At 44.6% G+C, this 21,157-nt stretch overlaps 1 protein-coding gene across 2 annotated transcripts in view; it reads right to left on the bottom strand.

Annotated features, from left to right (window-relative positions):
- Positions 1-4,980: 4,980 nt before the first annotated feature.
- PKP1 (plakophilin 1) overlaps positions 4,981-21,157 on the bottom strand; it is a 51,505-nt gene continuing 35,328 nt past the window's right edge. For both annotated transcript variants that reach the window (XM_019546327.1, XM_019546328.1), the window contains exons 6-14: positions 19,907-20,084; positions 15,272-15,386; positions 14,114-14,269; positions 13,598-13,774; positions 11,118-11,271; positions 10,311-10,497; positions 7,876-7,960; positions 6,256-6,355; positions 4,981-5,178 (exon numbers count right to left, since the gene is read on the bottom strand). In XM_019546327.1, coding sequence (XP_019401872.1) covers positions 6,284-6,355; positions 7,876-7,960; positions 10,311-10,497; positions 11,118-11,271; positions 13,598-13,774; positions 14,114-14,269; positions 15,272-15,386; positions 19,907-20,084 — 1,124 coding nt within the window. In that variant the 3' untranslated portion in view covers positions 4,981-5,178; positions 6,256-6,283. The remainder of the gene's footprint in view (positions 5,179-6,255; positions 6,356-7,875; positions 7,961-10,310; positions 10,498-11,117; positions 11,272-13,597; positions 13,775-14,113; positions 14,270-15,271; positions 15,387-19,906; positions 20,085-21,157) is intronic.

Below are 21,157 nucleotides of genomic sequence, written 5' to 3'. Positions count from 1 at the left end.
GGATGAATGAGATAGATCACTCCACTGACTCTGGCCCAGGTCCTAGAGTAGACATCGCTGGAGAGCAATTGGCTTTGTATTATTTCTCAATACTGCTACTTTTCAAAAGTTTCCATGGCAGGAGAAACCAAGCAACAACAATCCAAAGGACAAAGATCAAGAAATAGCATGACTTTTATTGATTTCAAAATTTCCAGTGAAGCAAATACATACAGTATAGAAAAACAACTCTGGCATATTATTCTCACTCATCTATACCTTACAGAATATATTCTATAGCTATGGGCTGTTTGGTTACAGAGATGGTGATAAAACGGTGGTAAGGTAACAGAGAAATAAAGCAGCCTAGATGGCTTTTAAATTGTCCACAAAGCATTTGAAATTCTAGGGCTGGAAGTTAATGGCTGACTCTTCCCTGTGTTAGGATTTTACAGTACACAAAAGAAAGCACTTGTCAGAAAACAGAAGCAAATCTTGAGCTAAGCGTAGGACACAATCAGGTGTGGTACATCTATATATGACTCATATTCTATGCTAGCAGGGCAAGGGGTGGGGGGGGGCAACCTTTTTGGCATCTGTACCACAAATTAGCCCCACACCCTCCCTGAGTGCCACTCTGATCCCCTTCCCTTGCCTGATCAGCTCCTCTGGTTTTTGCTCCTTGCCTTACATTCCCTACCTGATCTATTGTTTTGCTTTCTGCTCCCTGCCTGATCTCCTGCTCTGCCTTCTGCTCCTTGTCCAGTCTGCCACTTTGCTGTCCCCTCCATGATCTGCCGCATGCCACACAGAAACTTCTTATGCCACTTGTGGGAAGCATGCTGCAGGTTGGCCATCCCCGTTCTAGGCAGACACTAAATTCTTACTTCCCCATGTGGTAGAGTTCAAGGTGGCGATGAGCAACAGCCCAGTAACTCTCCATTCCTTTACCACCAATACAACACAAACAGGAGCACAGGCTGTGTACGGCAGGCCTGCTCTCATCGGTATTATTTGAGGATATGATAAAAACCCTTTTTAGCATTCAAACAAACAAACAAAATCCTAGGCTCAAAATACACTTATACTGTTGTTGAAGACGTTGTCACACTTAAATATTTTTAGGCAGACACAGTCCTTTGGGTGAATCTGATATCTTTTATTAGACCAACTTAAATAGTTGGAAATACTTGAAAAAATATCAGTTGAAAAATAGTTGAAAAAAATTTTTCCAACTATTTAAGTTGGTCTAATAAAAGATATCAGATTCACCCAAAGAACCTTGCCTGCCTATGTCCTTAGACCAACACGGCTACAACCTACACCCCCTTAAGTATTTTAAAATATTCTTTTAAGAAACAGTGTCACTCTAAGCAGTGCAGGGTTTTGATCTGAGAGTAGACATGTCTTTTCACACGGCAAAGTAAATCACTGAACTCCTCTTTCACTAAACAACTTCTTCCAACAGGTCTGATTCTCTTTTCACCTACACATTTAACACCAGGGCTACTCCACTGATTTCTAGAGTGAATCCAGGGTTACCCTAAGGTGGGTGAGAGGAGAATGCCATATATTATCACTGAATTTTACAGGCAAATTGTAGTTGTGCAATAGCTTTGAGGTAATTGTGTGGTTCCTGATTGTACAACATGATATGCTTGTTGCTATAAAGCACACTAATCTCCTGATTTGGCTATCTTCTAAATTGTGTGATGTAATAATGAACCACACCTTATACGGTTATCTCTTCTGAAGTTATTTGTTGACCTTGGCTTAAAACTCTCCAGTAAAATTAACAGAATTTATGCCAGTGATGTAAATGTTCCTTTGACTTTAACAATTAACCATAAAGCACTTGAAAAGAATATAATTAGCAGGCCATTTTCATTTAGTTACCACTATTTATGCCTTACCCTCTAAAGAAATACACAACATGTAGTTGTTCTATAAAGTAATGATGTTTTCAGATAAAGGCACTGCATGTGATTAACTGCAAAATTATAATGAACTCCCCTTGGCATTACATCATTAGGCTTTCTCCATTTATTTTAAAGCAAAGGTGTTATTCTCAAGTGCATAAATTGTAAGTGCACAGTTGCTCAGATTGCCCATGCAAGTGAAACAATTGTACAAACAAACTAGGAAAGGGACAGGATGAAAAATTACTCAACACACCCTTATTCCAAAAGTACAGTATCTTGTAAATAAGCATTGGAACAGACATTTGGCTAGTTAGAGAGACCAGGATGGTTAGTCAGGGATAAGCCTGCCTTGAGCAGGGGTTGGACTAGATGACCTCATTAGGTACCTTCCAGCCCTACTTTCCTATATTCCTAAAACAAAATTCAGCAGGCAAACTCTTGTGTTCTGTTAAGATCATCTCGAACCACATATATCAGTAGTTCAATATCTGAGAGGTATAGCAAGGTCAAGACCCCAGGCCAAAATTCCCCAGCTGCAGCTAGGCTTAAATGCTCCTGAGTGAGGGACCATATGCATTTGTTAAGTTTCAGCAGTCCAATTCAGGAAGGCTTATTTCTTCCTCTACCTCTCTTACCAAATATCCTTGCCTAGAAATTAGTGAGGAAGCAGACAAATCGACTTTGCCCCTCAACATGCAAATTGTTAAAAGACCTTCTGCTTCTCCAGTGAAAATTAACTGAATAACCCTCTCCATTATACCACATGGGGCCACCCTTTTTGGCAGGCATCCTACTCCCTGCTTCCTGCCCTGTGCTTTCTGCCTGATCTGCTGCTCTCCCTTCTGCTCCCTGGCCTATCTGCCACCAGGCTGCCAGCTCCCTCTTTGATCTGCTGCGTGCCACTAACAGAGGCTGCCATTAGGGCTGTGTTAAGCTTCAGTTGGTGATTTGATTCGGAAGAGATTCAGCCCAATTCAGCAGCCGAATCTCCGAATCGAATCAGGGGACTGATTTAAAGGTCCGAATCGATTCATAGCTCTCCGAATCTTCGGAAAAGATTCAGAGGGCTTTGATGATTCGGGCAGTCCCCAGTGGCTGTAGCAGGGAGCTTCAGCCACTCTGAGCTGGTAAGTACTAGGGGGGTTAGAAGAGGGGACCATGGGGGGACCCCTGCCAGCCCGCCTGACCCCACCCACTCCCCCAGCCCCACTGACCCCTGCCCACTCCACCAGCCCCCCCCACGGCTGCCCTGCCCACCCCAGCTCCCCGTACTTTAAAGAAAAGCCCTGGTGCTCACTGGGTGCTGCCAGGTGGGGGGTGATTTGCCAGCAGCTGACTCTCCAAATCAGATTCCACCGAATTGAATCGGGACAGTGATTCGAATCACCGAATCGAATCACTGTTCCCCAAATCAGCCGAATCTGAATCCAAAGCGAATACTAGCCGCTTTGCACAGGCCTAGCTGCCATGCCACTTGTGGCACCCGTGCTGCAGGTTGGCCACCCCTGCCTTATACCATTCCTTTCTTGCATTTGTGCCTTGGCTGAATAGTCATACTCCATACCAATACAAGAAGGTGCAATTTCTAAATTTTCTCTCTCTCTGCTCAGACCTAGAGAACAGCCAGACCAGGGCAAATTTAAACTCTTTGAGGAAGATCATCAGTTCATGCAAATTTACTACACTAATTTAAGCTGATGGAGTCAGTCTGATTTCCACCAACTGAAGAGCTGGCTCTGTCCTTTTACCTCCAAACTGCAACCGCCCCCCCCCACCCTACCCCAAAAAATCCAAAAAACAACAAAACACCACCCAACAAACCCTTGCATTGTTTCCCTTTCTGGGCTCATTTCCACAGTACTTGTTTTCAGCAAGTCCCACTCAACCCCAGAATTTATAAAATGCCTGTGCCTGTGCTCCATCAGAGTTGCACCATACAATGGTATTGCATGTAAGACAATTAGCACATTGCTTCTGAATATGTACTCAATAAGTTCATCAATCTTTTCCCTTTCCCCAAGGGAGACATGCTTCCAAAAAAGCCTGGGGAGAGATCTTTTTGAAAAAGAGCAAGACAGAACAATCTGTTTCATCTGTTCAATGACTTAAGAATAAATCAAATGATTGATATGGAATTTCAGTTTCTTCAGCCAGCCTTTGTAGAATAGGATGAGTTGAAGATGCTCTTGGGAATAAAAAATACTTCATAATATATTTCCTAATGTAGCTTTTTCCAATTTTTAAAACCATTTTAATAACAATATGCTATGTTGGTTTCTAATCAGTCACAGTCATAAAAATGCTACCTTTCTCTCCTTTCAAGCCACACTCAGACTTCACAGCAGCTGTGGGAAATAATTGCATTTATCTGTGTGCATCTGAGCTTATCAAATGCCATGCTTGGCCTGCTACAGGGATGAGATGGCAGCTGACTATAATAACATTTTTAGAGCTGGGTATAATCAATGTGAAGTTCAACACGGTTTGTGTCCCCAATGTCTTCCATGAATTATTTATATTGTTCTGTAGCATATAGTTGATGAGACTATTTAATGACTGTGCTTTAAGGGATACTTTTCAGATATGAATCTGCTTCTTGAGATTTAGAAATCACATGACCTATGACAGCCAATACCTAATAAATCTGACTAATGAAAGCTGATTTGAGAAAGAGTCAAAAGCAGAGAGAGAAGCCCATGTCCACAAAGGTTAGAAATAACCAGCCATCTAAAATAGGAGCATTGTGTTGTGAATCTGTCTACAGTGGCCATCTACAATGGAATAAATGCATAGCATGGTAGTTTTGCATATTTGGGTAAAAATGGGTTGTGACAAGGGTTTGATAAAGCAGTGGTTAGTACATATATAGCATGGGGTTTTCAGAAACTCCTGAGAGGGTTAAGTACACACCTTCCAATGATTTACAATAGAATTTGTGGGGACTAACCCCCCTAGGAAACCCACTGGAAAAGTCTGCTTGTGTGTGTCTGGGTGTGGGCGGATGGGTATGGAGATATGTGAATGTGTGCTCATACATGAACACAAACACACACACAAGCTTTGACATCAAGACATTTTAAACTGAAAACTCCCCTCCCCACCCTACCCCCTCTAAGAAATGAAGAAAATGCTTTAAAATATCAGTATCGTCCACATAAAATTGTTGTACTTAGTTATCTTTACAGGTGAGCTTAACTCTAGAAACACTGTATGTCTTCAATGTCCCGCCTAATCCCTCGTGGATTGGATCTTCCCAGACATGAACCAATGATAAACCCTGAAAATGAAAGAAAACATTAATCCTTTCAAACTGACTCCTTCACATTCAGAAATCTTAACATCATTTGTCTGTGTTAAAACCGTAAGTTCATTTAATTGCTGCTACACTCCCCTGCCTACCTGTACATTATGACTGTGAGCAGAGGTGATGATGTTAGTCAATATGGGTGCAATTCCCCAATGTGCAACCGCAGCTCGTTGACTCTTGCATCTTTTTGGCCCTATAGTAGGGCTGGGCTAGCAGCCAACAAGATGTTTATCCACAAAGGGCATCCACGGACTGGGACTGATTACTAATTTACTTATTTTTTTAGCTACACACACCCCAGATAGCCCAGTATTTACGAGGTGGTGCTGATCACCCCACAGTTCCCTTCACTTCAGTTACAGATACAGACAATTAGCACATCTGAAATACAGTTTAGTGAACATCTAAAAACATTAACTTTAACCTCTCTATCTGTGTTATGCAGATGACATGATTTCTTAGTTTTTACCTATCAAACCGGGTTTTTCAGAGATTTGCTTAAAGATTCATAAGGCTTTTCAAAGATTTGCTTAGAGGTTCAGAAAGTCATTAGACCTGCTAAGAGCCATAGCAAGTATTGGAAATATTGTAATATTCACAAGGTCTAACTGATATGACTCATGGTCCAAGAATGAACATGTTTCTGGATGGATATCTTTGCATCTGGAACAGAAGATGTCTTTGTCTAGTAACTTCATTTTGTAAACTGAGATTTAAGAATTCATTTTCTAGTTGGCAAAAAAGATTGAAACCACAGATGTGCTGTCCTGTTTGAAGAGATGAGGCTTCATTGGTCTATCACATTTGGCACTGTACAAACACAGGAGGCAAAATGTGTTTGGCACTGTACAAACACAGGAGGCAAAATTCCTGCCCCATAGAGTTTATCTCTGAATATATTGCTAGACCCCTGGGAACAGCCTCTAGTGCTCATCATCTGCAAAGCAGCAGATGTATAGATATGACATTGCTGATGAGGTCAAGGCACCATCTTGCCGGTCCTTGAATACTGCAGATACTCCAACATTGACAATCCCATTCTCTCACCTGCAGCTTCATCTTCTGCTGGAGGTCTCTAAAATCTGGAGGACAGGGTCCTGAAAGTGGTCGAAGCTAAGGATCCCATCATGTTCTTATCAAATCCTTGCTGCAGAAGGAGGTATGAAAAATATGCCAAATGCAGTTAGTGCAGGTAGAGTCCAAATCAGTATCTACTGTCATCAGTCATAAGTCATTTTTCTGTTCTGCCTCAAAACCCTGCCTGCACTCCACAAGTCAGCTCCATATGTCCGTCACAGAAACATTTGGTCATGCTGCATGGCCCCTGTACAACCTTGGGCCTACACAGAGTTGTGTGATACTAATGTCATGTAAATAAATCGTATGTATTGGTAGAATGAGTCTTTCCTACATTGCCTTCCCACTTCTCATAGCAGGACCTTACCATTCCTTGAGGAGAAAGCATTCCTCCCTATGCTAGAAAAAGGGAAATGAGCATGCATGTTTGTTGCATATACATACAATGACCACGTATGGAATATACAAAAGGAGCTCAGTCTTGCCCAGATGGAGGTGGATTAACTTGCCATCCTAAAATGGCTGAAGTAAGGTCATGTGCAGCGATATAAAAGAAAATTACTTTTATTCTAAAAATTATGTTCATTTACAATCCACAGGCATCTGCTGTCTGGAAGTTGCTTTTCTACTTAGTCACTCCATTTATTCTCGTGTTGCTGCCAGCTTTCTTTAGTATGGGCAAGGAGAAGCTTGGTTTGGTCAAAGAGGACTGCTTAGAGGCTAGTCTATTCTACATGGGCTTCCAGAAACTGCAGGTTTGGGGATTCTGCTAAGGAAGCTGGGAACAAGACAATTCCTGGGTATATTTCTTGCTGCTCTGAAGATTAGTCTAAGTCTGACATAGAAAGGTGGTTGCAGAGCAAGTCTCTGGACAAGCAGAAGAAAGGGAGAAGGGAGAAAAAAAAGCCTTGATGTTGTATCTATCAGTCAGCTTCCATGAACTCATGTGAGATAGAGTCCCCATGACCAGCTTCTGCCACTTACACTTGCTTTGGGCAAGACGTTGGAGTTGCTCCTAACGTGTACCAGCGTACACAGAAGGAGGGCCAGGTCTGGATGTCTAAGGACAATAAGGGTGACATTCTACGCTTTCCTAGTTGTCCGAGTGGCCATTTTTTGGCACTTGTGCACCCAGAGTTATTCTATTCCCTAACTCATAGGGAACTGCACATGGACAACTACAGGCTGCTACTAAGTTGCACAGACAGAGCATACGCCATAGTGGCTATAGCATGTACACATGTGGCTCTTGTGGAAGGACAGCAGCCTTAAACACTTAAAATGGAGTTAACCCAAACCTGTGATAGCCAGATTTAGACTGAAGAATGGTAAAGGAGTTTCCATCTGTCCCCTTCCTCCCAGCTCACTGGCACTCATTTGGAAAACTGGAGGTCTCGAGTTCTTGCTATCAGGATCCTGAGGGGGTTTGCGCTAGGGAATCTCAGACTTTCCAGTAAAGTACTCTAACCATCACACCACAGCTCAGCCTTTATCTAGCCCCCTCTTTGGTACTAGAAGGTCCACAAAGGAAGGCGAGTTTGTGATGGAAGGGGAGAAACTAAAATAGAAAAAAACCCACATTTTTCTTACCTGTTTGAGCACACTCTGAAGCTCCCTATTTGACCAAAGGTCACTCAGTAGGAGACGAGCAGCCTCAGCGGCTTTTGGGCAGGAGCTGGAAGGATGAAAGGAACCCACTGAATTTTGGCTGGCCAGAGACCAGCAACTCTCACAACCCAAGCGCCATCCACAAAGAAGGACACGTGTGATGTCTGCACGGGGATGAGCTAGCCATGCTGAAAGTTATTCAACCACGACCTTGTGCACTGCCTTGAAGAGGTCATTTGGCACCCAGCTGTTGGTATGCAAAGGGGGTAAGCACAAAGGAAGGAGGGGAGTTGGGCTGTGGCCCAAATGATTGGGACTGCACTAAGCTAAAGAGACATTCCTGAGGTGTGGAATTGAAGGGATGGAAAAACACAAAGGAAATTGGACAGTCTTATTGCTGGATTTATGCAGACGTGGGCTGACTGGATTACTCAGTAGTGCACTTACAGGAATAACCCTGTAAACCACAGCATCAGCCCTTCTTTCTGCCAGGAGAGCCATTTCTCTGATTCAAAGAAAACTGCTGCTGCTATCTAACAGAAGATGTGTGGGGTCATCTAGGCCTCCAGCTGGCTGCTGCAGTCCCCTGAACTGTCCAGTGGAAATGCAGGAGCTATGACTTGAATAAAAATAGCAACAAAAATACGTGGTAATCATGGAATCATTACTCAGCAAATGGTAATGGGGGTTTGCCCAGCTAAAAACTGAATTGCATCTTCCTATGACTTTGGGTCATAACTGGATCAGAGCTTCACTGCCTGTTCTTATCACTATGACTGGGCAAATATAAATGCTGGCATTGGTGACAGGTAGGGGGTGCATGCAGGTGCACAAGCACCCCCTGAGATCGGCCGTGCACCCCTGGGAAGCACCAGCTGCAAACCGGCGATTGGCCACTGAGGGACTCGCTCCTCCCCTCCATCGGCAATCTGTGTCCCCCCAGACTCAGGATGCACCAGACGCTCATGAATGCTGGATACCCTATACACTGGGTAAGCTCTAACTTGGTTCAGACTCTGTAGCTTGGACACTTTCCTATCCCAACCCTGGATCATGAGGTTCTGCAAAACAAAACCAGACAGGGAGCTGCCCAGCTCTAAAAATAATGCAGCTGGACAAAGCTACACTTAAGCTGCTGGTTGGACTACAGCCTGTTTTACGTTACAGTGTGTCTACACTCCCAGCTCCCCTACCACAACAGCAGCCTTTGTTTCTGCCAAGAGAGCAATATCATTTCTCTGACTGAAAGAAAGCTGCTGCTGCTACCTAACAGGAGATGCATGGGGTCAACTAGGCCTCCAGCTGGCTGCTATAGTCCCCTGAACTGCCAGTGCCTCCAATGGTATACCACGTGCCTTGCTGGCATAACTGCTGTGCTGAAGCCATGCAGCACTGCCAGCAGCCGTGAGGATGTGCAGGCTCTCTGTTGGCTTCCATAGAGTGGCTGCTGTCTGGCAGCAAAGCCTCTATTGGCAGAATCCTTGTAATACAGACAAGGCCCATGTGAAATGAACTCAACTGACGACTAACTCCACCAAACAGCTTAAAAAATGCGCAGTGCCAGGCAATACACGCTCATGCAGCTTATACTAGAGCTATACAAAGCCCATGGATATTTGATCCTGAAAATCTTGTGGTCTGTGAGAAGCTCAGGCCTCCACTCAGTCGATCATGACAGAGGTTCTATAAAAAGGAGCAGATTAAGGTCCTGATCCAATTCCCACCGTTGTCTTTAATGTGCTGTGTGGGGACTGCATCAGGTGTAACGCAATAAATCCTCCTGTAGGCCTAGGCAAACTTCTTGGAGTCTGACTGTTCATTAACTTCTAAAGCTCCGTTTTGGTTTTGGAAAATTAGATTGAGTTTGCAGACCTCTTCTACTCTCATTTAAACCAAAATTTTCCCCATGGTCGGTTTAGTTTTTGGCCAAGATGCAGCCTGTCATCTTTTTTCATAACAGAGGGTCAATCCGAAAGACAGACCAGTACAAGAGCCTGCCCTATATTTCTTCATTTGGATATTCCTTTCCTCCTTTCCACTGTTTTGTTTGTAGCGTCTCAATATTGGTCTTTTTCTTGCTGCCCCAATCTCTGCATTTTTCCCACGGTGTCTCCAGAACACAGCACAAACTTGGAACCATTTCTTGTCTGGGGTAAATTTTCCAACTTATGATGTTTGAGTTGGTTCATGCTCAAGGGAAAGGAGACTGTCCAACCTAACTGTTTAGACACCCATCATTAATTACACTAATTGATAACAACAAGGTACCAGTAGAATCTAGTGGGCAAAGCATCATACTGGGACTTGAGAGGCCTGGGGTCTGTTTCCATTGTTGCCTCTGGCTTGCTGGGTGAACTTGGGCAAATCACTTCCACTGTCTGGGCCTTAGTTCTAGTCTGCTCCTCACCAAGACTCACCCATTTCGGCAGAGGCTTAATACATTATTTATCACGTTGCTTGTCAAGCAGGATTTGCCCAGGTGTGGGTTGGACATGATGAGGTTCCTCAGAGTGTAGCAAGCTGATGACATGATCTCTCCATAGGTGTTGGTGTTTGCACTCTGGGAGGACAGGAGATGCGACACATCTGGAAGCACCTGGTGAGCTAAAGATGGAAGGCTCCAATCAGCACTTAAATCAATCAGATCAATGGGACCCCTTGGTTGAATACTACTTGTTATAAAGCCTGGAAGTCCTAATGGTGGTATTCTTAATGCCAAGTGGTAGTAGCACAATAAATGCTACTTTCTTTAAACATCTGAGATTGAAATGGCTCATTGCCATAAGCAGTGACCCTCAAAAAAGCCAGGAGACCATATATACTGTTACCTCCAAAACCCAGACCAATTCAACCAAGGAAATACTCCAATATATAAACTAAAAGTCCAGAAAGACCAGCTGATCTGTTTTATCTATAAAGCACACCACAGACATCTCTTAGAAGTAGTCTATTTAACCAGACTACACACTAGTCCAAAGGATGGCATCTTAAGAGTTCCTTCTAAGGCCTGTGGCCAAATAGCATCACTTGGCCACTATCCCAGCTCTGCTGAACATCCATCTTGGAGAGGAGAAGTGGTATACGAATATATTTGCTTGGGGAAGTAATGCCAAGAGGGATGCTTGTCGGAATTCAACTAGAAGGTCCACAAAGGAAGGCGAGTTTGTGATGGAAGGGGAGAAACTAAAAAAACCTTAGAAACCTCTTTGGCTGAAGCTTCTTACCCATGGTTTTATGGAGAACAGGATGTCGGGACATGTTGCTCAGCAAAGAAGTCCCAGATCGAACAACTTCAGAGCTGTTGGACCGGAGAAGCCGTGCTATACGAGGCAATCCCTTTTCCTTCAAACCAATCACCTGGCTCATTGCATTAGACATCTGAGAAACAAAATAGAGTTTATTAGTTACCTCTAAGCCTTGCATGATACAGCTGTAATACGCACAGTATTCTGGGGCACACTCACGGTGGACTGCAAGGTAAATATAGCTACATCATAAGCAAAACTGCAGAAAATGCTTTGTTCTTCTGCAGCCACTTTCCTCACAAGCCATTTTTTATTCATTTCTGTCGATGAACAGTTTGTTAGGGGATGGGTGTTCTGTCCCCTTGTGAGCCCGGGGGGGGACAGTTGTGCCTGAGCTTGTTAACAGTTGAAGATCTTTACATTTCCTGCACAAAATACACCTATGCTACCTCTCTTCTGACCTGAGAGAAATGCATCATTTATTGGACACAGACACTTGCACAGGGATCTGACCTCATTTACGTTAGTGTAACAGTGTGGCTCAGCAACTCTGAAAATCAGGCTGTCATTTAGGTGCTTACATACAGGAATAGAAGCCTAATTTTAAATCTTCATTTTTTTTCAAATTCTTGGCTTATCACCAAACAAGCTGTTGAACAATACTGCACTGCCAGACAGCTGCATGCTTTCTTCCAAGAGAGGCACATGTTACTGATAGACATTGTTCCTCCTTGCAAGCAATGAATATGTGGAATGTGCTGCCAACAGCACGTTCCATTGGGTTGAAGTGAGTGACAACAAAATAATTTGATTACTTCATCTGACTGTAAGAGATACGTTTGGTGTTATCTATTACCAGGGAGCTGAGCAAAGTACAGAACCTCTAGTCCAGCGGCGGGCAAAATGCGGCCCGCGGGCTGAGTGCAGCCTGCCAAGCCATTCCATCCGACCCGTAGGGCCCCTAAAAATTTAGAAAATTAATATTGATCTGCCCCTGGCTGCCTGTCATGTGGCCCTCGATGGCTTGCCAAACTCAGTAAGCAGCCCTCCGCCCAAAATAATTGTTCGCCCCTGCTCTAGTCTGTAACCTAAAGGGTTAATGATCCCATTCGGCCAATTCCCTGCACACGGATTTCCTCAATAAAAGCTGGTACCAAGAAGGCTTGTGAAATCAGGCTGTATATTTGCAGTGTGGACTTAATTTAGCCCCTGCACATTTCAACATACCAAAATCCACATCTACACCTGAAAAAGTACTGCCTTAAAAATCATGATATTGTTCCACGTCGTTGATGTGCTGCTTTGCATCTGTGACATGCAGGTCACCTCACCTCAGTACCATGAGCAATGTCATAGGGAAAAATGATCATTATCCAGAAAACAGCCAGAAATCCCATATGAAAGGAATCTGGATTTAACATCCAACAAGGCATAATTTATCTTTGTACTTTTTGCTAAGAACCAGCACAGACACCAAGGTAGGCACAATAATGGATTTTTAGGGATTTGAACCAGATGTAACAGAATTACATGTAGGTGCCTAAGTCTAATAGCTGGAATAGAATCTGGCCCCCAGTGAATCATTAGGGGCAGCATATTATTTCACTTTATGTGCTCAAGTGGTAGATTTTCAGTTGCATAAGTAGCATTTTTGGCAGGGCTATTGTGCATGTACAGGATGTTACGCTATGGCAGCGAAGGTAGGATGTACTTCCCCAAAAAGGGTGGATGAGGAAGAGGGTCATCCCGCATTTTAGTCCAATAGCTAAGTGACTAGGGAACTCACTCTGGCACAGGGAAACCCCGGTTCTAAACCACTTTCACTCTGAGGGGGTCTGAACTTGTTTTCTCCGACTTCCTAGCAATGTTCTTAGCACCAGGCCAGAGACTGGTTATTGCCCAGTCTTCTCTTCAGCCCAACCCTCTTCTTCAGCCTAAATCACTGAACCTTGCATTTGATATTTATTGGGTAAAATGGATGGCAAGCCATTTCATGAGAAAGTTTCTGCTTCATAGGGAGCAAGGGTCTGAGCTACTTCTCCTTTCCAGAGCAACACCCTTCTCACTGAGCTACATACCCCCCAGCTTGCTCTCTGCCTCCTGGCCCACATATCTTCCTCTCTTGGCTGCCAGAGGACCTTCCTCAAAAGAAAGGGTGGAGACACCCCCAGGAAGAGGCCTAACCTGGAGCCTGGTGGTTCGAGCACTGTGCAACGATGTCAGAAAGATGCAAGTTCAACCCCTGCACCTGGTGAAGGGAGCCAGAACCTGGGTCCAAGACAGGGCAGGGTCTAAAACCCACTGGTTCTGAAGTTTGCCGAGCAAAACCTTGTTACTTATTCATGTGGTCCCAGCACACGCACAGCGTTGTGTGCCTGACTGGCCAATGTGTTGCCTACTGCTCATGCTCAATGTGAACATTTATGCACCACTTTGCATGAGAGAGAGAGAGTTCTCACCAGTCCTCTGCTTGCAGTGAGGTTCTGCAGAGCTCCTGCACAAGCTTCCAGGGTGGAGTCTTTCTTGCTCTTGTCCATCAGGGACAGGTATGTGCGGATGGCATCAGAATGGTAAAGCCAGCTGGCTCCTCTGGGTTTGTAATCCTCCTCAGGCAGAGGGACATTATACCCATCTTCCTAAGGGTAAATAAGGGGTTGATATTTAAGAGACTGGAACTTGTCACAGGACTCACGCTTCATTATCCCTTGTTCCTTTAGAGGTAGCATGCAACTATCTGCATGCATCTTGCCCTTGGCATGCACAACTGACCCCCCTACCTGTTGTTAACTGGTCTGGAACAGACTGACCCTCTCACCTCCCCCCATGATGCTAAGCACAGGACATGTGATGCCTCTATAATCCCTGCCCCAACTATTCTGAACCCTCTTCCTGACACTGGGCATGTGGGAGTGCAGTTGCTCTTTGCCTGAACCTAGTGAGGCCCTCATATCCAGGCACTGAGCAACGTGTCTTACCTCCAGTTTTCCTCCTCTGCTGTTGAAGCAGCCTGTGAGAGTTCGGTCCATGGAGGCATTCCGGGCCATGTGGTTGAGTTGGGTGTATTTATTGGGCACCTCAGCATCCAGGCGGTAGGAGAGATTGTGCAGGATGCAGAGGCAGTTCTCCACAGACTAAAATCACCCCCAGAATAAACACAACAGTTTAATATTTGGATGGGCACACGAGACAGTGCATGTATTTACAGACAGATTTACTGACAGCGCTGCTGTATATGGCATGTAGGATGCCACTGCCAGGACATAAATACGATATGCCAAATCTTGAGTGTGACTGTCTTTGCTGTCTTGAGTCAGGCACAAAGCCTGCTGAGATTATCTGAGGAATGACTGAATAAGAACTAAACAGAAAAGTGAATGATCTTCACTAGGTTGGGCCTTTAAAATATTTTCCATCCAGTACACACTAACTCAGTGAGTCAGTGACAAAGTGGGGACCAGAACAAAAGTGTTGGATGGGTTCAGCAGTTTCCAGGATGACACTAATAAGCAGAATTTTCAAAAGAGCCCAGCACCCACTTGGGCAACAAAATCATTCACTGGATTTTCAGACGAGCTCTCCAGTTTGGGAGCACATAAGAAGCTGAGCTCTTCTGAAAACCTTGCTACAGATGACACAATGGGAGCATCCGTGTTCCAGACACTTTTGACAATCTTTGGTACTTTAATGGAGATGACAATTGTGAATAGGGTGCCAAATTTTTAAAAGCTGGGCCTAAAAGCTCCTTCTTCCCATGTGTTATAAATATATATAGACAGCAAAGAAAATGGATACAGCCCATGCCCCTTTCTACCCTACAGAAACTCAGAAAGTCAGTTCTGCTATTATGTACAGTCTCTGTTACCCTTGCAAGATGAAGAGAAGTTCATTGGCAGTCCCAAACTTTGTTCTCCTATAATACCAGACACAACCTTTGCAGGACAAGAGAAGCTGCAGCGTTCTCATCTGGGCCTGGAATGGAGCTCCTGAGAGATTTACAAAGCCTCATTTGTGTTTTTACTACAAGCTTTGAAAATATTTCTTTAAAAAAGAAACAATGGTTCATGTCGCTAGTCCAGGGCTTAGTTTGGACACTAGCTGATGATCTGTGAGTAAATGAGAGGGATGTATGGTACCTTATCATCAGGTCGGTTAGCAGCCACACAGTTCTGGGCATAAGTCATGACTGAATCAACCAGGCCAGGGTAGTTTCTCATGGTCTGGCGTCCCATGTCTGCAGAACTCAGGTTCCTGAAAGAAGTCAGTTTATAAAATGTAGGGACATAAGTCAAAGTGTATAAGTAGGGACATATGTATAAGTGTATAAGCTCACTTCACTTGCTGTTTCCTATCTGTCACAGACTCCCACACATAGCTATTTGAATTCGACCCTCTTGTAAGGATGGCCTCTGACAAGGTGAAATCACCCATTCAGAGAGGTCCACAACAAAACCAATGCATCCTTTAAGTCTCATTTACACCTTCAATGCTGCAAAGGTCTCGTGGTGTTCTTGTGTGCAGGGCAAAACTCCTCTTATATCACTACCACGGGTGAAACATCCTCTTGGAAAGAACATCTAATTACTGGTAGGAATTTTCCTTAGAGGCTTGGGATGTACAGTTAGAGCACAAAAGAAGTCAAGATACCTGTTCAGAGTTATTTCCAGAGAGAATATTAAATAAATATCAGGGGAGATCATGAGAGAGACATCCTCAAGGTCTGTAAATCTGTGTAGCCACACTGACTTCAACTGAACTATGCCAGTTTACACAAGTAGACGATTTGACTCTGCATGATCAAGGTAGCATAAGCTGGATCACCAATGTCAGGACCTAACCCCAGGTGCTATAGCAATGTTAGTGCAGAACATGGATCATCAGGTATTAAGAAAAGGGGCAATAAGGGGTGATGGTTACTCTGTGCTATACTCTTGGCCCTCTTTGCCAGGTCTCTGCTAACGCAACGGAGTTGTTACAGTCCCTGGGGTTTTAATGCACTTTAACTTAAAAGAGGTTTGCAAAAGCCCAAAGAGGCTTAGGACAAAATTCTGTTTCACTGCTAAGATGCAGAAGTGATACGATTTTTTATGAAGACAAATCATCTAACAACATCTGCTTTGCCTTGTGTAATTGCCAGAATTTAATGCAAGTGCTCAGAAGTGACTGAATACTGTCCCAGAGTCATCTAGTCCATTTATGCTTTGTTAAGGTTAAGTTCTGCCATGCATACCCAGGGATGCAGTGAACACCCCCAAAAGTGGGCTCAACACAAAGTGCAACCAGTAGCTGTTTGACACTGTTTGGTGCATGTCTGTCTCACCTTTTCCCATCACCCAGTTGGCAAGGGCACCTACCCAGTTTCTAGGCTCATCTCTTCCTGAAGGGATCTGAATTCTTAGTTTCACAGCAAAAGATACAACCTAGTCATCAGGCCTCAGGCCACGCAGGGCTGAGAGTACCTTCCTGTTGAGGTTAGGCTACGTAGCCAAGAGGGAAGATGTCTTGGCAACAGAAAGAGAACAAATTTGATGGAGCTAGACTCAGGCTCTGTAAAGTACCTGAGCATCTCAGTGGCAGGGAATGAACTCCTACTTTCACTGTTGTCTGTATAGGATGATTTGGATAGGAATCACTCTGCCTCAGGGAGAGGGTTAGACTAGATGACCTATACAAGTTAGACTAGATGACCCATGGTGGTCCCTCCCAGCCCCGCTTCTATATGATTCAATGAACAGCATAGAAATCATAGAGGAATAAGGCAAAAAGAGACAGGACATCTAATCCAAACTCCTGTCTGAGGCAGGAAAGGTCTTCGGGTCATTCCAGGGATAAAATATTCAACCGTGGCATTATTAGCACTATGCTCTAACCAACTGAGCTAATTGGCCACTAAATACTAGTCACTTCAATAGTGGGAAGGGGGAAAAGAGAGAACAAGAAGATCAATCTATAACCAGCTGGGTGCATCTACATGAGATATTTACTGCAGAGCTGACTAATTAGCTCTATAGTAAATGTCTCAGCATCTACACATGTGCCCCTATTAGGGCACAGGAAACTAATTAACTCTGCAGCAGGATAGTACTTGGAAATACAAGTAATACCCTGCTGCCAAGTCTTTTTCTGCACAGCAGCACGCATGTGGACACCAACCCAGCTGGCTAGGGCACAAGGGTGCTTCAGCATGGGTTACTCTTTCCTTGTGATTATTGAGGTAATTACGAATCCACCTTGTGATTATTTTATTTAGCCTGTATTTCTCCAGTTTTCTCATGGAGCAAGTTGCTCCATTTTGTTCTTGGAGCAATGCATTGGCTGTTCCAGCAAAATCAAATGTTGCTCCCTTTAGCAGAAGATGTCTGGTAAGGGTGTAGCCTGTTGCTACATCCCCTAAGGCAGAGCTTCAGTTCGTTAAAGTACCTATTTATAAATCATTTTTGGTTGTTTCCAATGTAAAGGTGCTGGCACCCAGGTTGCTAGAAGAAATTGCAAGTCAGAACTAAGACCTCCAAGCAAAAGCGTTCTTTAGCTTTTCCAAGAAGAAATAAATCACTCCATGCCCATATATGAGCTTCTCACTTGGAAACTGATGAGCAAGAGGCCTGTGCGAGTCGGCAGCGATACAATCCGGCTTCGGATCCAGCCGCTTCGGATGGCCACGATCCGACCCGGAGATCCAGACCGGGTTTCCGCCTCGATCCGGCCGAAGTGGCTCCAAAGCTTGGGAGCCGCCTTGGAGATCCGGCCACAGGGTATAATGGTGAATCAATGAAATATTTATAACTTAGTTGTTTTTTGTCCAATCTGGATGAAGTCTTCAGGGATGGTAGCCTCTGCTGAGCGCATGAAATCTGCCAAGTTTCAAGAATATCAGTGCAGGGGTTTGGGGGGAACTGTACCCCAAATTCTTGAAAGCCAAACTCAAGTCACGACTGTGTGTTACAACACGGGGGGGTCAAAACCACAGGGCTGGTAGCTCTTACTGAGGCCACAAAGCCTGTCAAGTTTCAAGGAGATCGGTGAAGGGACTTGGGGGAACTGCACCCCAAGCTGCGGACAAGCAAAACGTGTGCGGGGGAGACACTGTGTGTTAAGGCGCAGCGGGGTGACAGCTGCAGGGATGGTGGCCCCTGCTGTGACGCCTGCCAGCTGTGGAGGAGATGGGTGCAGGGGGGTCCTGGGGCCCTGCACCCCTAGCTGCTGACAGGCAAAACTGGTGCCAAGACTGTGTCTGTCTTGGGGCAGCTGAATGTCTGCATTGATTCTTTCCTCTCCTTAGCCTGGTGTTGTAGGTGCTAATTGATGTTCATTAAGTCGTTATGTAGCAGGTAGGTCCTGTGTATTGAGCTGGTCCCTCAGTCCCTGGGTGAATCACGATTGATTGGTAACTGGGAACACAGCAGCTTAGCAGCCAGGCCTGCAGCCGTGTCTCCCCTCCCGCCCCAAGACAGACAACGTCAGTCCCACAGCACCCTTGGCACCAGTTTTGCTTGTCTGCAGCTTGCGAGGCAGTTCCCCCCAAACTCCTGCACTGATCTTCTTGAATCTTGGCAGGCTTTGTGGCCTCAGTAACAGCTACCAGCCCTGCAGTTTTGACCCTCCTGTGTTGTAGCACATAGACGTGACAGGAGTTTTGCTCTCAAGAATTTGGGGTACAGTTGCCCAAAATCCCTGCACCGATCTTCTTGAAACTTGGCAGGCTTCATCCTCTAATTTCACCCAAATCAGACAAAAAAACCAAAGTTATAGATATTTTATTGTTTCCCCATTATACCCTATGGCTGGATCTCGGAGGTAGCTCCGAGGCAGCCAGCGCCTCCACCCAGACATGCTGCTTCAGGCCCCAAAATGTCCGAAGCTTCTCCAGATGCAAAGCTCTATCCGAAGCTTCTTACAGCCCTAATGAGCAACACCCAGCAATTGTAACTAGTTAGAAGACCCAATGGATGGATCCAGAACATAGCAAGAATAAAAATCAAGTCAAATGTATGAATTAGAAACAGGCACTAGAGATGACTGGAACATGCTTATTTATGGTAAAGTTTGACATTTCATCAAATAACAGAAACCAAATTATTTTTCATTTCTGATGGCCAAAAATTACAAGTTTACAACTGAAGACTGAAAATCTAGGGGTAAAATCTTCCATCAGCAAACTCTACTTTCCCACCCAAATGTTTTATTTCAGTTTTTCAGTTGCCCAATGAAAAGTAATTTTTAAGGAAAGCAAATTACTTGCCAAAAAAAAAAAATGCTTTGCCAAAATTCAAATTTTCAAATTGAATAGAAACATTTCCACTTGCTCAAACTGCCCTGAAAACTTCATGAAGGAACATCAGGCAGTCTGCAATATGTTGAATTGCCAGACGCACCAATTCAGCACCTACTTCCCTTATTAACTTAAAAATACCAGCCAATGGTCAAACTTCCCAAGCAGACATGAGGGGAGTTAGACAATTTTGATCAACAGACTTGCTTGTTGACACTGACAACATATAGAGGGGCATGTGCCCCCCCGCCCCCAGATTTCTGTGCCAACAGCAGGGCACAGGGTATGGGGCTGCAGCCTGGCCAGAGCCAGGGCCTGGCAGGCATGGGGGTCGTGTTGGCAGCGTGATTTTTGTACCAATGGCAGGCTGTAGGGCTGCAGCCCAGCCAGATCCAGTGCCCAGCAGCAGCAGGGGCAGTAGTGCAGAGTTGTGCCCCTCCCCACTGTCAGCACTTACACATCTCCTATGCTTGCTGATGTAGCTACTTGTCTGCTGGCCTACCTCAAACAGCCTGTGGCATTGAAGAATACCTCTGGGTCAACAATTTCTCTTGTCCTATTACTGGTGCCATCAGACCAGCCAGAGAAAGGAACAATAACACAATCTGTCAAGACAGGGAGGGCTTCCTGTATCAGCTCTTCTTTCAGTTCATCCGTGGAGGACAAGTTCCATAGCAGCCCTAAAATGAAAATGCAAGACTCACTTTAGCTCACGGTCTCCATGCATAAGAGGCCTCGATTACACTGGTGTACAAAAAGGGGCACAACTAGGCCAATGCTACCCTAGCATAAAATTGGAGTAAGTGACAGATGAATCAAGTCCTTGGCCCAGGCCTGAAAAATTCAAGACACTCTCCAGATTTCTGTCATTTTGTGAGAGAGGATTTACTCTGATCCCAGTTCATGAACAGAAGAGCTGAAGCGCAGTCATTTAATCTGAAACCCCCGACTCCGCCTCTACTGTCACACCATGTGGTACTGTTTATATAGTTCAAACATCAGCTTTTCTGTACAAGTCCAGCAAATCACCTCTCTTATTTTGAAAAATTCTTGACGCTAGTTCTCCCATAATGTGCACTAATAAGGTAGTCTTCTTGCCTATCTTTTCCAAACAACAAAAGCATCATGCTTTCCAGTATCCCCTACCTCCCATTTAACCATACACCCTTTTAGCAAAGGAATAAAGTACTGTTAACAGTAGATTCAGGCAAGGCAGAGCATGTTCAGTTAAATGGGAGATGAGCAGAAACAGCCTACTGAGACCTTGGACAGGGGACCTTTATTATGACACAGAAGGAAATCTGAAGCACCCTGCCCCAACAAGCATACATATTTATGGATTTCAATTTAGCATGGACAGGTGTAGGGAGAATCCTTCTAATACAGGTTCACATACAGTACAATCAAATTCAATTCAGGATGACCTACTGCCAACAAACTCATTTGACCCTACTGAAATCCAGCCCTATAGGACACCACCCAGTCTGTGCAGCATAGCCCATACTACTGTTATAAGACCCAACCAGGGAAACTAAATTCCAAAGTGGGGGACCCTGCTTTGATAATGCCCCACATGCAGCTGTCAGATGAATGCAGGTGAGCAGTGAAAGCTCAAAAACCTTAAATGAGTACAGCTGTGGAGGTAAAATGTGGGGAAAGAGGCAAGCTCTGAGTCTGGTCCTGGTTTGTGAGCCAGTAGCTGAAAAGCCCTACAGCAGTGTAAAAACAGTCACAACAGCTGAAAATTGGGCCT

This window comes from Crocodylus porosus, unplaced genomic scaffold (assembly GCF_001723895.1).
Source record: "Crocodylus porosus isolate Cpor-Errol unplaced genomic scaffold, CroPor_comp1, whole genome shotgun sequence".
NCBI classification, from domain to species: domain Eukaryota; kingdom Metazoa; phylum Chordata; order Crocodylia; family Crocodylidae; genus Crocodylus; species Crocodylus porosus.
This window is presented reverse-complemented; position numbering and strand designations above follow the sequence as displayed.